The sequence below is a fragment of the Danio rerio genome, chromosome 22, assembly GCF_049306965.1.
Source record: "Danio rerio strain Tuebingen ecotype United States chromosome 22, GRCz12tu, whole genome shotgun sequence".
Taxonomy (NCBI): domain Eukaryota; kingdom Metazoa; phylum Chordata; class Actinopteri; order Cypriniformes; family Danionidae; genus Danio; species Danio rerio.
This window is the reverse complement of record NC_133197.1, coordinates 41,007,674-41,019,956: the sequence shown is the minus strand read 5'-3', so window position 1 is coordinate 41,019,956 and position 12,283 is coordinate 41,007,674. Positions and strand designations below refer to the sequence as shown.

At 39.3% G+C, this 12,283-nt stretch overlaps 1 protein-coding gene across 3 annotated transcripts; it reads right to left on the bottom strand.

Moving 5' to 3' along the window:
• Positions 1-2,015: 2,015 nt before the first annotated feature.
• LOC141380267 (uncharacterized) lies at positions 2,016-9,250 on the bottom strand. Of its 3 annotated transcripts, XM_073937663.1 has the most exons (10): positions 8,059-9,250; positions 6,947-7,072; positions 6,673-6,783; positions 6,117-6,251; positions 5,039-5,773; positions 4,840-4,934; positions 4,687-4,731; positions 3,275-3,767; positions 2,881-2,995; positions 2,016-2,397 (listed from the first exon to the last, which is right to left on the bottom strand). In XM_073937663.1, the coding sequence occupies exons 1-9, from the start codon at positions 8,342-8,344 to the stop codon at positions 2,910-2,912; spliced, it is 2,112 nt and encodes a 703-aa protein (XP_073793764.1). In that variant the 5' UTR covers positions 8,345-9,250; the 3' UTR covers positions 2,016-2,397; positions 2,881-2,909. The 3 variants fall into 3 exon arrangements, with proteins under 3 accessions (XP_073793764.1, XP_073793766.1, XP_073793765.1); XM_073937665.1 differs by lacking the exon at positions 6,117-6,251; XM_073937664.1 differs by lacking the exon at positions 6,673-6,783.
• Between the last annotated feature and the right edge of the window lie 3,033 nt (positions 9,251-12,283).

Sequence of the window (12,283 nt, the reverse complement as noted above, 5' to 3'; positions counted from 1 at the left end):
GTTATAACTAGTTAATAGTCCATTAATAAACTGTTAGTTGATGAGTTATAAATGACTTGTTTAACAATATTGTTAGATCAGTTGTTCATAGTTTGTTTCCCATCTAATGACAGCAGTTAAACTTTTGTTGACGTTTTCTAATAAAATACATTTTTCTTTATTTTGTTTTCATGTTTAGCACATAAAGTGGTTATAGTAGTAGTAGTTTTAAATCATTCAAATACAGTTAACAAGTCATTAACTTGTTTAACTAATAGCTTGTAAGTTATCTCTTGGCGATCTTTAAGGCACAGTTATAAATAATAAACAAACTATTAACTTATTTAACAAGTCATGTGTAACTCAACTAACAGTATATGAATGATCTATTACTTAGATATAATGGATAGTTATAAATTATTAACAAACTATTAACTATTGGAGGTGAAAAGGAAGTTCCCTGACCGGGAATCGAAGTCATGTTGACAGAGCCGTGTCTTCATTCCAAGCAACATGCTAATGAGGACAACATGAACAGACAGGGCCAGTGGCACTTTGGCGCAATGCATAACACGTCTGGCTATGGATTATAAGGTTTTAGGTTCGACTCTTGGCTGGCTCGCTCAGGTCTTTGTGCATTGCTGTAGGTCAGTGCACTGCAGGTGCCTTTTACCCCTGCTGGAGCTGTTCAGTTCTACTCTGGAGTGAATCGAGTTTCTGGGGCCGCCAGCACAGAGCCTGTGGGGTGCTCCCCTGGTTTCAAAGGCTGCCCCAACTGCTCTCATGTCTTGGTCCCGTACATCCCTCAGGACTTCCGGAAGAAACGAGTACAGCTGATCTAGGTAGGTACTGAAATAACATATCAATACTGTAATAAAGGGAATAAACCGAAAAGAAAATTAATGAATGATGTTAATTATTCATTCAGTCATTCATTTTCTTGTCGGCTTAGTCCCTTTATTAATCCAGGGTCACCACAGTGGAATGAACCGCCAACTTATTCAGCATGTTTTCACGCAGCAGATGCATAAAATATGTGAATATCAAAATATCCACTTTTGTGTTCAACAACAATCTCAAGCTAGTTTTGAACAAGTCTGGAATGAGTTAATAATGGCAAACCTTTCATTTGTGGAAACACAATCAACTTTATTCAGAACAAAGTTCACACTGCCTCTGTAATGCTGATACTGCAGGATATCGATGGTAAGATCATCTGAAGAGGATGTGTTGTTTCTCCAGAGATTATGAGGATGATGATTAAATAAATCCACCATGAATGAGTTGAACACCGGCACTCTCAACACTCTGATCTCACCTGTGAAATTCTGTCAGCATTAATCCCTCTTTACTTGTTTATGTGTGTTAGTTTATGTGTAAATGTGTTTGATTATTATTATTATTATTAATTATTATTAAAAGGCCCTCCACCACCACCTTACTCCTCCTAGATCATTTCTGATATCAGTAATTCTGAGATCTCCCTCATCCACAAAGTCCAGAAAAATACCAGAATTGTTTTCTTGTGGCAGTTTCTGGACTTTGTTTCTGAGCAACTTGGGGCTGTTGCTGTCCATGAAGGATGAGGGAGCTCTCTGATTTCATCTAAAATATCTTCATTTGTGTTCAGGGCATTTATTTGCCAGATTAATAATGCTTGCTCATTTCAGCCTAGGGCTGTCCAAACATAACATTACAAATATAGAAGTCTACAATTACTTTAGGGTCAGGGTTAATAATGTACACTTCCACCCACAACACAAACTGAAGAAAACACGGCCCTCCACCACCCCTACTCCTCCTAGATCATTTCTGATATCAGTAATTCTGAAATCTGAGATCTCCCTCATCCTCAAAGTCCAGAAAAATACACAAAACAGATTTTCTGGTAGTTTCTGGACTTTGTTTCTGAGCAACTTGGGGCTGTTGCTGTCCATGAAGGATGAGGGAGCTCTCTGATTTCATCTAAAGTTTTCTTCATTTGTGTTCAGGGCATTTATTTGCCAGATTAGTAATGCTTGCTCATTTTTTAACAGTTTTGTAATTCGTTATTGTTTTAAACCTTCTGCTTATCATATAAACCTGACCCAATGCTTTGTTCTGGTGCTGGTGTTTCTTCATCCTCATCCTCTAGAGGAACAACACGTCCTCCTCAAAATGCACTCAGATTTAACCATCCACATCCTCAGAGTCCATCACGGGTTTCCATTTCTGCCTGCACAGAAGAGGCCGTTTCCTGGCACTGATGACGACGCTGATCCTGCAGTGTTTGGGTCTCAGGACAGACTCTGGATCAGGCTCTGGTTCTGGATCAGTTAGATGTGGGTTCTTCTTGGCTTCTTTATGACGTTTGTGTTGGTTTCATGAGTTTTTTATAGAAATGTTTTGTTAATTTTCTGCAGAAGACCTTGCTGCTTTCTGTGTGAAGTCCATACAGAGAAAAACACAAGAGGAAATATTAAAAACATGTCTGGCATTCGTCTAGCGCATATTCATATGACATGAGAAGCATCCCAGCGGGCACCTTGATGACAAAACTACATCAGAAACAGCATAAAAATGCAGATCGATTTATGTCCGCTGATTAACTGGACGTGTTTTTGACGCCAGTGTTAGATGTCAATTTGATGTCGTTTAGACGTCAAGCTAGTTTACATGCATTGTAGAGATATTTGTAATGTGTACTTGAAGCTTTCAGATGAATAAAACATTTCTTATAATACTTTATGTGTCTTTATTTTAGTGGTCAAAAGGACATCAGTGTGTAGATGTCAGGTAGACGTCAAGGTTCTGACATCAAATTGATCAGGGTTTTGGACATGCTTTCTTATGTTGTTTTGACATCAAAGTGAGATCCTAAACCTGATAAATGTAGTTCCCTTCAGGCTGAGTTGTGTTTACCTTCATCTGTATCGGGTCTCGTCTTCATTCTACGCTCTCTTCATCCAGTCGTGTTGTAAGAACTGATCAAGCGTCATGTTTTGTCTCAGACACTTTGTGATCAGATCTCGGCAGTCTGTAAAAGGAGAAAGAAGTTTAACACACTGCTTATAAGACTACATCTTACTTATAAGACTGTATAATATTCACTAAAGCTGACATTTATCAAGATACCTTCTGAAATGTGTGATTAAAAGACTAACAATGACAAGGGCTGTATCCTAAACCGCCCCCTATACCCTTAATAGTGCAGTATTTGCCGAGATGTGCATAAATCTTCAGAATGTGCATAAAAATGTAGGTTTAACTTAAAAAATGAAGCTTATGGAAACACAGCTAGTGTCTGTTCACTCACCTCTCATTAAGCTGGGTGGAAGCGAAATCTTGCCCTTGACTTTAACATCGAAGTAGTTGACCAAGTCTCCGGTCATCATGTAATGCAGCAGGCAGCCTATAGCCCAGGCGCTAGATAAGACTGCTTTATCGTAGTTGTGTGCTTCCACTATGTAAGCGCAGCCGAAGTCGATCAGCTTGATCTGGAAAGTCTTCTTGTTGACCAGGATGTTGTCAGAATGCAGGTCGTTGTGCACGATTCCTTTGTCGATGCAATGCTGGACTGCCAGGACTATCTGTTGCACCAGGCATCGTGCCACAGGTTCGGCCAGCTTGCCCTTCTTGCTTACAAAGTCAGTCAGGACTACACAAGGCTTGGGGTACTCCAGGACCATTGAAATGCATTTAGGTTCATTAAACCACTCGTACATTTCGATCACGTATTTGCACAATGGCGGACGCTTCAGCATGAGCATGATCTCCACTTCTTTAAAAGGTTTGGTAGCTAAACCAGGCTGTGAGAAAGAGAGAACAGGGGTTAGTAGATGCAGATCTGAAGGAAGACTTCGTTTAAAGGAGTAGTTCACGCAAAATAAATGTTTTCAGATTTCAGAAAAGCTTTATGCTCTTAATGCTCTAAAAGCAATATATTTTGCAGAAGATTTTTCCGATATCGTGCGGCCCTAGATCAACTGTAATCAAGTGAAGCTCCAAGAACACTTTTGTGCACCAAAACACTGTAAAATGGCTGTGTGTGTGTTTGTCTTCTGCATCAGATCAGAGTTTGTGTTTACTGTGGTCAATGCAACTCTTGCCTGTTGCTCTACTGACTCTAATGGCCATACGCCATGCTGACCATAGTGTTGACCATAGTGAACACACTCTGAGCTGATGCCAACAAGAATACAAGAATTTGTTTGGTGTACAAAAGTGTTCTTGGAGCTTCGTTTGATTACAGTTGAACTACTGGACACAACTGTTTTGACAACGTTTCTGGTATTTTTCTAACATTTTGAGTCCCTTGTTGTCTATGAAGGATGAGGGAGCTCTCAGATTTCATCTAACACATCTTCATTTGTGTTCTGGTGATGAACGGAGCTCTCGGGGATGAGGAATTAATAACAGAATTTCCATTTCTGGTAAACTAATGTTTAAATGCATGCTACGTTGCTTTAGTATTTCTGTATTACAGCGACAAACTACAGCAACTGTTCACATTAATCAGATTTCACCACTATATCTGGGCATAAAGGTCAATTTTACAGTAGTTTAGCGATGAAGAACTGCAAAAGGACTTTCTTCAACTGGACCATGAGTGAAATGTTCATGCAGATTCACATGACTGGATTTGGCCTTTTGAAATTCAACTACGCAACAGTAAATGTGTCCAAACCATCAACGAATTCAACACAGAGTGATTGTTTTCCAACTTACTACATAGGTGGCATCGTTTTCCTTCTCAATCTGCTTGATGGCAACCTGCAAAGAGGAAATGCAATTATTCTTTTGCTCCCACATATTCTTCATCAACACAGATGCTCAATTAGACAATTAAAGACAGCAAAATGTGTAGTAAGAGAGTTTTACCTCCATGCAATCAGATTTACGGAGCGCTTTGTGCACTGTGCCGAAGGCCCCGCTTCCCAGAATAGCTCCCAGCTTGTAGAAACTTCCCAAAGGTCCTGAAAAAAGAAGAGTTTAAGAGCTTTCAGGTCCATCATACTGATATTATCTTACACTAACAAATATATGTTGTATTAGCAAATATTATAGTACTGACGCCTACCATCAGAGGCTCCTAACGCCGAGATCTGGAGCCCAGAAGGTCCAGGGACAGGCTCTTCATCCGGATCTGGCTCTTCATCCGGATCTGGCTCTTCATCCTGATCTGGCTCTTTATCTGGATCTGGCTCTTTATCCGGATCTGGCTCTCGATCTGGGTCCGGCTCTTGATCTGGATCTGGCTCTTCACCCGGATCTGGCTCTCGATCTGGATCTTCACCCGGATCTGGCTCTTGATCTGGATCTGAATCTCCACCCGGATCTGGCTCTTCACCCGGATCTGGCTCTTGATCTGGATCATACTCTGGATCCGGCTCTGGGTCTTCATCATACTCTTGATCTGGATCTGGCTCTCGATCTGGCTCTCGATCTGGCTCTCGATCTGGCTCTCGATCTGGCTCTTGATCTGGCTCTTGATCTGGCTCTGGATCTGGCTCTCGATCTGGCTCTCGATCTGGCTCTGGATCTGGACCCGGCTCATGATCTGCATTGTGCTCTGAATCAGGATCTGGCTCTTGATCTGGATTTGGCTCTTGATCTGGATTGAGCTCTGTATCCGGCTCTTGGTCTGGATTTGGCTCATGATCTGGATTGTGCTCTGTATCCGGCTCTTGATCTGGATCAGAATCAGGCTCCCCTTTGTTCCGTCTTCTGCGGAGGAAAGGCTTCTTCATGAGCTTCCACACCCTCCTGAAGAAAGCCTGGATTTTGTTCCTCCTGCTGCCTTGTGTTTGGATTTCTGAAATGAAGGAAAAGAACAAAGAAAAGATCAGAGACGTGACGGTCAGTGATTGTGTTCGCTATTAAGAATATATAAATGTAAAACAGGAAAAATATAATACATTAAATACATGATTTTAATTTCACAGGACCTTTAAGGAGTATAAATCAGGCCTGTGAGAATAGTTGCTTCATGTCTATAATAAGTGCATTAAACTATCATATTGTGTTGTTGATCTGATGATGTGCAGGTTTGATTTTGCCCTCTGTCTGCAACTTTTGAGCTGCTGATTTTCTCATGATTTGTACTAAGAGCAGCTGAATGTCTGTCATTTCTTTTGTGTGTCTGCAGACGGTCTCACTGGTTGTGTTTTCCTCCACATTGTTATCAGGAGAGGACTCATACGGTGCTGTACTGTCATCAGAATGCATTGACCAGTCCTCTTCCAGCCACGGACAGAAGTCGCTGCAGAAGCTGATGATCTCCAAAAGTGAGCCTGCATGACAAAACCAGTCTTAATGGTCAATAATCAGAAACGGAGATTAATGCAAACACTTTACTGGACTCATCATGATACTGTCTCATAAATATGGATGAGAGTTTATGCATGCTTATGACTGTCAACTATTACAACAGTCACCTGTGTGCCTTTGTTACCTGTATTACTGTAACTTGACATAAACAAATACATCATAACCTGTTATTGTCAGGACAATTTACCAAGACAACATAACATGTCATAAATCTGTCATCAACATGATTGGCATGAGGCCGTTCTATTTTAAAATCACATTATTTCTCATTTTGTTTCATATATAATGTGTCTAATTTCATTTATACATTTATTTTAATCCTCCAATACACTCATAGATCTCCTCACCCAGTTTATAAAATGGTTTCAATGTAAGAAAGCTTACCTGTTGTGTTTTTCTCAAGTGCTGTACCGGCATCGGAAACCACAGTCCAGTCCTCCTCGTCCAGCCAGGGACAGAAGTTACTGCAGAAGCTGATGGTCTCCAAAAATGACCCTGGACACCAAAATCAGTCATAACGGTCAGTTTATTAATAATAAAATATATGAATGAAAATCTTCATGGATCAAAGTCTGTGTAAAACCCATTATTGATCATTTCTCATTTGTGTTTAAGAGTGTTTTAGTCATTTAAGTCTAGTGGCTGCTGACAGACTCACCGGTTGTGTTTTTCTCCACATTATTATCAGTAGCGGGTTCACCGGCATCCGAAACCACAGTCCAGTCCTCCTCGTCCAGCCAGGAACAGAAGTTACTGCAGAAGCTGATGGTCTCCAAAAATGACCCTGAAAAACAAAATCAGTCATGAGGGTCAATTTTCAGAAACTTTCTGAACTATTCATAACAAAACATCTCCATGGAAAATGATGAACTATTCCTCAATACACTGAAGATTGCTGCACGAACAGAAAATCATACATTTTAACTCCTACAATGAATTTCTGGCGTTCCAAAACATTTATTCCTAAATTATATATATATATATAGTTCACAGTGTGTCTGATAATATTTGATAATATTTGTTCTTCTGGAGAAAGTCTTATTTGTTTTATTTGGGCTAGAATAAAAGCAGTTTTTAATAGTTTAAATAGCATTTTAAGCTCAATATTATTCGCCCCTTTAAGCTATATTTGTTTTGGATAGTCTACAGAACAAACCATCGTTATACAATAACTTGCCTAATTACCCTAACCTGCCTAGTTACCCTAATTACCCTAGTGAAGCCTTTAAATGTCACTTTAAGCTGTATAGAAGTGTCTTGAAGAATATCTAGTCTAATATTATTTACTGTCATCATGACAAAGAGGAAATAAATCAGTTATTAGAGATGAGTTATTAACACTGTTATGATTAGACATGTGCTGGAGAAATCTGCTCTCCGTTACACAGAAAATAGGGGAAAAAATTACTAGGGAGGCGAATAATTCAGACTTCAACTGTATATATGTGTGTGTGTGATATCTGCATTTTCTAATAGGACACATCCTGAGGGGGTTAAGATAGTGCTGGATGTGGATTGATTGTTTGGGCTAGGCCCAGTGAATAGAAAAGTCTCCCTTTTGGACAATTTACCTCACAGGACAACTTTTCTCATCCTAAAGTCTATTGAAACCCCATTATTGATCATTTATCGTTATTGTTTCATATGTAATGTGTCTTTTTCATTTCTACATTTATTTTAATCCCTCAATGCTTGGAGAATTATATCTCTACTCTTGTTTTTAATGGTTTTAACAGCTAATTAAGCTTGAGTGTTTGCTGATAGTCTCACCGGTTGCATTTCTCTCCACTTTATTAGCAGTAGAGGGCTTGTGAAGTGTTGTATCGGCCTCTGAAACCACAGTCCCGTCCACCTGGTCAAGCCAGGGACAGAAGTCGTCGCAGAAGCCGATCGTGTCCAACCACAGACCCGCCTCCGCTTTCTCCATTCCACCACACACAGATGCTGTTGCTGCCATCGCGTGGTCAAACACAGGCATCGTGTTTTCACTCATAAATTGTTCTACTTCACTCGTAAAAGTGCTGTAAGTCGACAGATAATTAGTAAATCGATCCATTTACTCAAACTCTGTAAACGCGCTCAAATGACAATCCTTTCACTAGCTTGATAATCACTGAACTGGAGAGTGGTTAGCCGCGTGACGTCACTTATGGAATATTTGGAATGGCGTCTCTAGCCGCGTTTATTTTCAAAAGTTCAGATTCTTCAGAACAGCACAGAAATGAGTGAATATTACCGAGCCAGCACTGATTTCATATCTGAAACCGGGCCGTAATCAATACACAACAGCTCCTGTCAGAGTCTGCCTCAGAAATAACAGCTCGTCAATGTCGAAATGTCAGCCAATCAAATCAAACAGGGCGGGCTTTACAGTTCGCGGAGAATATTTCAAAATTAATTTCCCAAAATACTAAATTAATACTCGAGTACAAATGATCAAATTCACCAATCAGTAGCTCTGGACTGAGTTTTCTGTGTCAGATTACTGTATTGACACTTTATAAAGAACTGAATACTAAATAGCTGATAATATACATTACTCTTCTGGATATAAGAAAACCTTTATAGGCTGAAAATAAACTTTAAGAGCTGTTTAAAAATGTCCAGAGCTGATTGTTTTAGATTACTCTATTTAGGTTAATGAATGTAACATTTAGACTACCTAATAATTAACACAAATCACAATAAATGTTATATTTGGGGGGAAATGAAGAAAACCACTGATTAATCTGAGTGAACACAGCAAATTGACAGTTTATTAAAGGAAAAGTCACATAGTTAAAGGTTCATTATTAGTGAGAATTGTATTAAAGTGTGATCAAATTATTGCTTGTTAATTAGTAAACATGGATCATAATGTACATCATGTTACATAAACCTGTATAATAAATACACCAATATTGAAGAGGTTTAATAAGTTCAAGGCATTAAAATAAGCCATCTGCTTATGAAAAATAAATTTTTCATTAAAAAATCACTAAAAGTCTGACCTAAATATGATATAAAAGGTTTCTGCATACTGTTTTAGATTTTAGAAATCAAATTCTGCCATCTGAGAGGAAAAAATCAGCAATTTACACACATAATTTATTATTTACTTCACATTTCTTTTGGACAGATTCATCTAAAACAAAATTCCCATTCATTTTCAATGTGGGGTCAGCAACTACAATAAGATCAGCTTTAAACATGTTCGATCAGCAATCCGTCTCTCAATGACTTTCAAATCCAAGATTATTTAATATGAGATGTGTTGATCTGAGATGCTGTACAATTGACTCACAAAGCACAATTGAGTTTGTATTTATTCATTTTCTCCACACATTTTAAAGCATTTTCACAATACCTTTAAAGGTTTTTGAGTCAGACAGCTCCAACTTATTAATAACAATAACACAACTCATATCTTTCAAAATACCTGATTTATTACACCTGAAGATGAAACAAACAAATCACAATATTTATAATACATCACAATAGTCAGCACTGAGAAGACAAACGCTTTAGGTGTTAAATATGAACAATATGTAAATATACAAATATCAAGCATCATTTGTCCACCATTTATTAAAAGAAATCCTACAAACTCAAGAATTATTGAATTATTTAAGTCCTCACAGAGGAATTATGTGGCAGCAGTGTGTGAATATCAGTCACTGGTGATTATAACTCCAGCAGGTCATTTTGAATAAGGCTCTAAGGTCAAGTATAGGAGCGGTACAAAGAGTGTACATATATATGTGTGCATATATACTGCTTATGATCGCAAGAAGTGAAGAGAGTTGTACACAGTATGGTGTCCCCTTCACGTTTACTGGGGCATTAGGACTCACACAATCTCTCTAACAGCACTTCCACCAGCAACACTGACCATCCATACTGACCAGCCCTGCTTAGCTTCAGAGAGTCTTGTGCTGCAGGGTGAGATTGCTGTGGTGGTTGGTTGACAGTGCGAAGTGAAGATCGCTGTGTGTGTCTCTGTTTGACATTTACATGTTTTACATACATTTTTCTTAATTGATATACATGCGAGGGTGACATGGTGGTGCAGTAGTGCTGTCGCCTCATAGCAAGAAGGTTGCTGGTTCGAGTCCTGGCTGGGTCAGTTGGCATTTCTTGTTGGATTGGTTTCATCCAGTGCTCCGGTTTCCAATAGGATTTAAATGCAGCCTTTATGATGCAAGCTGAGACTGCATCACTCAGAGATGCAATGTCAGACACAGTGCACTCAAAAGAAATGAGTGACATCATTGTGAGGGGTGGGGTTAGGTGAGTGCAATATAAAGCATTGGATGCAGCTCAGATTGCACTGCACCACGTCTGCATCCCGGTTTCCCCCACAGTCCAAACACATGCGCTATAGGGGAACTGAATAAACTCTGTAGTATGTCTGTATGTCCTGATCCTCCAGGTTTAGAGTTGGACAAACGACCCACCTTATAGAAATTATTTGTTATGTAACACCAACAAGGTGCGGCTAAAGCCCCATGGCAAAATGTATTTGGCCCACACCATCAGCTTCTGCTTGGCCCACATGCCGCAGTGAATTACGCTACATGAATGGACCAAGTCTTGCTTCCATACAAGAGGCAAACATGGACCATATCTGGGCCGAGTCTCAGCCAGGTTAATAACCCATAACTGGGCCTGAACTGGGCCAGATTTGTTGGTGTGTCGCGACTGCAATGTTTTTATAAACCCATGAAGCATTTCGCATTACGGCTGAGCTTTTTCTTAAAGCGACCTGATTGATAGAATTTTTTCTTTACTCAAAAATAATTTAAATGTGTTTAAAAGTGGGTCAAGATAGACCAAACTTACATGGCCCACATATACATTTAAACATCTGGGCCAAATACTACATTTGATATCTGGCCCAAGTCCTGTGTGCCGCCTGTAAGACGGTGCCACCTCAGCTAATCCTGGGCCATTTTTGGCCCACATGCTGCATGCCAGTGCTGGACGAATGCCTGCTGTGCCAGCTTTATACCAAATCTGGGCCAGAATTCTTTGCTACCCGGGAATATTAACTTTGATCTAAACCATACCGGTCATCTGCTGCATAAAATATGTGCAGGATAAGTTGGTGGTTCATTCCGCTGTGGTGAACTCTGTGAAATCAGAATTATTCGCCCGCCTGTCAGTTGTTGTTTTCTTTTTAAAATATTTCCCAAAGGATGTTTAACAGAGTCAGGCATTTTCACAACAAACTCTTCATGTGCTCTCAATATACAAGACTATAGTTAGAATAACAAAGTGCTTAAATGATTCAAAATGAGAATAAAACAGAACTGACAGCAAACTCACCGTTATCCAGCTCATAATCAGAGGCTCCAGGGAAATATTAGCAGTGTTTAGGAGACAATGTCTGCATGAGGGACCACTTAAAGGGATAGTTCACCCAGAAATAGAAATTCTGTGGTCGTTTTCTTCTGTTGAACACAAAGGAAGATGAACTGAAGAATGTTGCAAACGCATGACCACTGACATCCATAGTAGAATAAACAAATACTGTGGAATGGCTATTCTATTTTGTGTTCAACAGAGGAAACAAACTCAAGCTAGTTTTGAACAAGTCTGGAATGAGTAAATAATGGCAAACCTTTCATTTGTGGAAATACAATCAACTTTATTCAGAACAAAGTTCACACTGCCTCTGTAATGCTGATACTGCAGGATATCGATGGTAAGATCATCTGAAGAGGATGTGTTGTTTCTCCAGAGATTATGAGGATGATGATTAAATAAATCCACCATGAATGAGTTGAACACCGGCACTCTCAACATCTCTGATTTCACCTGTAAAATTCTGTCAGCATTAATCCCTCTTTACTTGTTTATGTGTGTTAGTTTATGTGTATATGTGTTTTATTATTATTATTATTAATTATTATTAAAAGGCCCTCCACCACCACCTTACTCCTCCTAGATCATTTCTGATATCAGTAATTCTGAGATCTCCCTCATCCACAAAGTCCAGAAAAATACCAGAATA

What these genes read in the sequence shown, in the direction of transcription:
- LOC141380267 (XM_073937663.1), bottom strand. Translation starts at nt 8,344, where the DNA reads ATGGATCGATTTACTAATTATCTGTCGACTTACAGCACTTTTACGAGT. An exon ending in TGTGGAGGAAAACACAACCA is followed by an intron (nt 5,774 to 6,116) that starts GTGAGACCGTCT and finishes CCTTCATTTCAG; the next exon opens with AAATCCAAACACAAGGCAGC. An exon ending in AAAACGATGCCACCTATGTA is followed by an intron (nt 3,768 to 4,686) that starts GTAAGTTGGAAA and finishes TCTTTCTCACAG; the next exon opens with CCTGGTTTAGCTACCAAACC.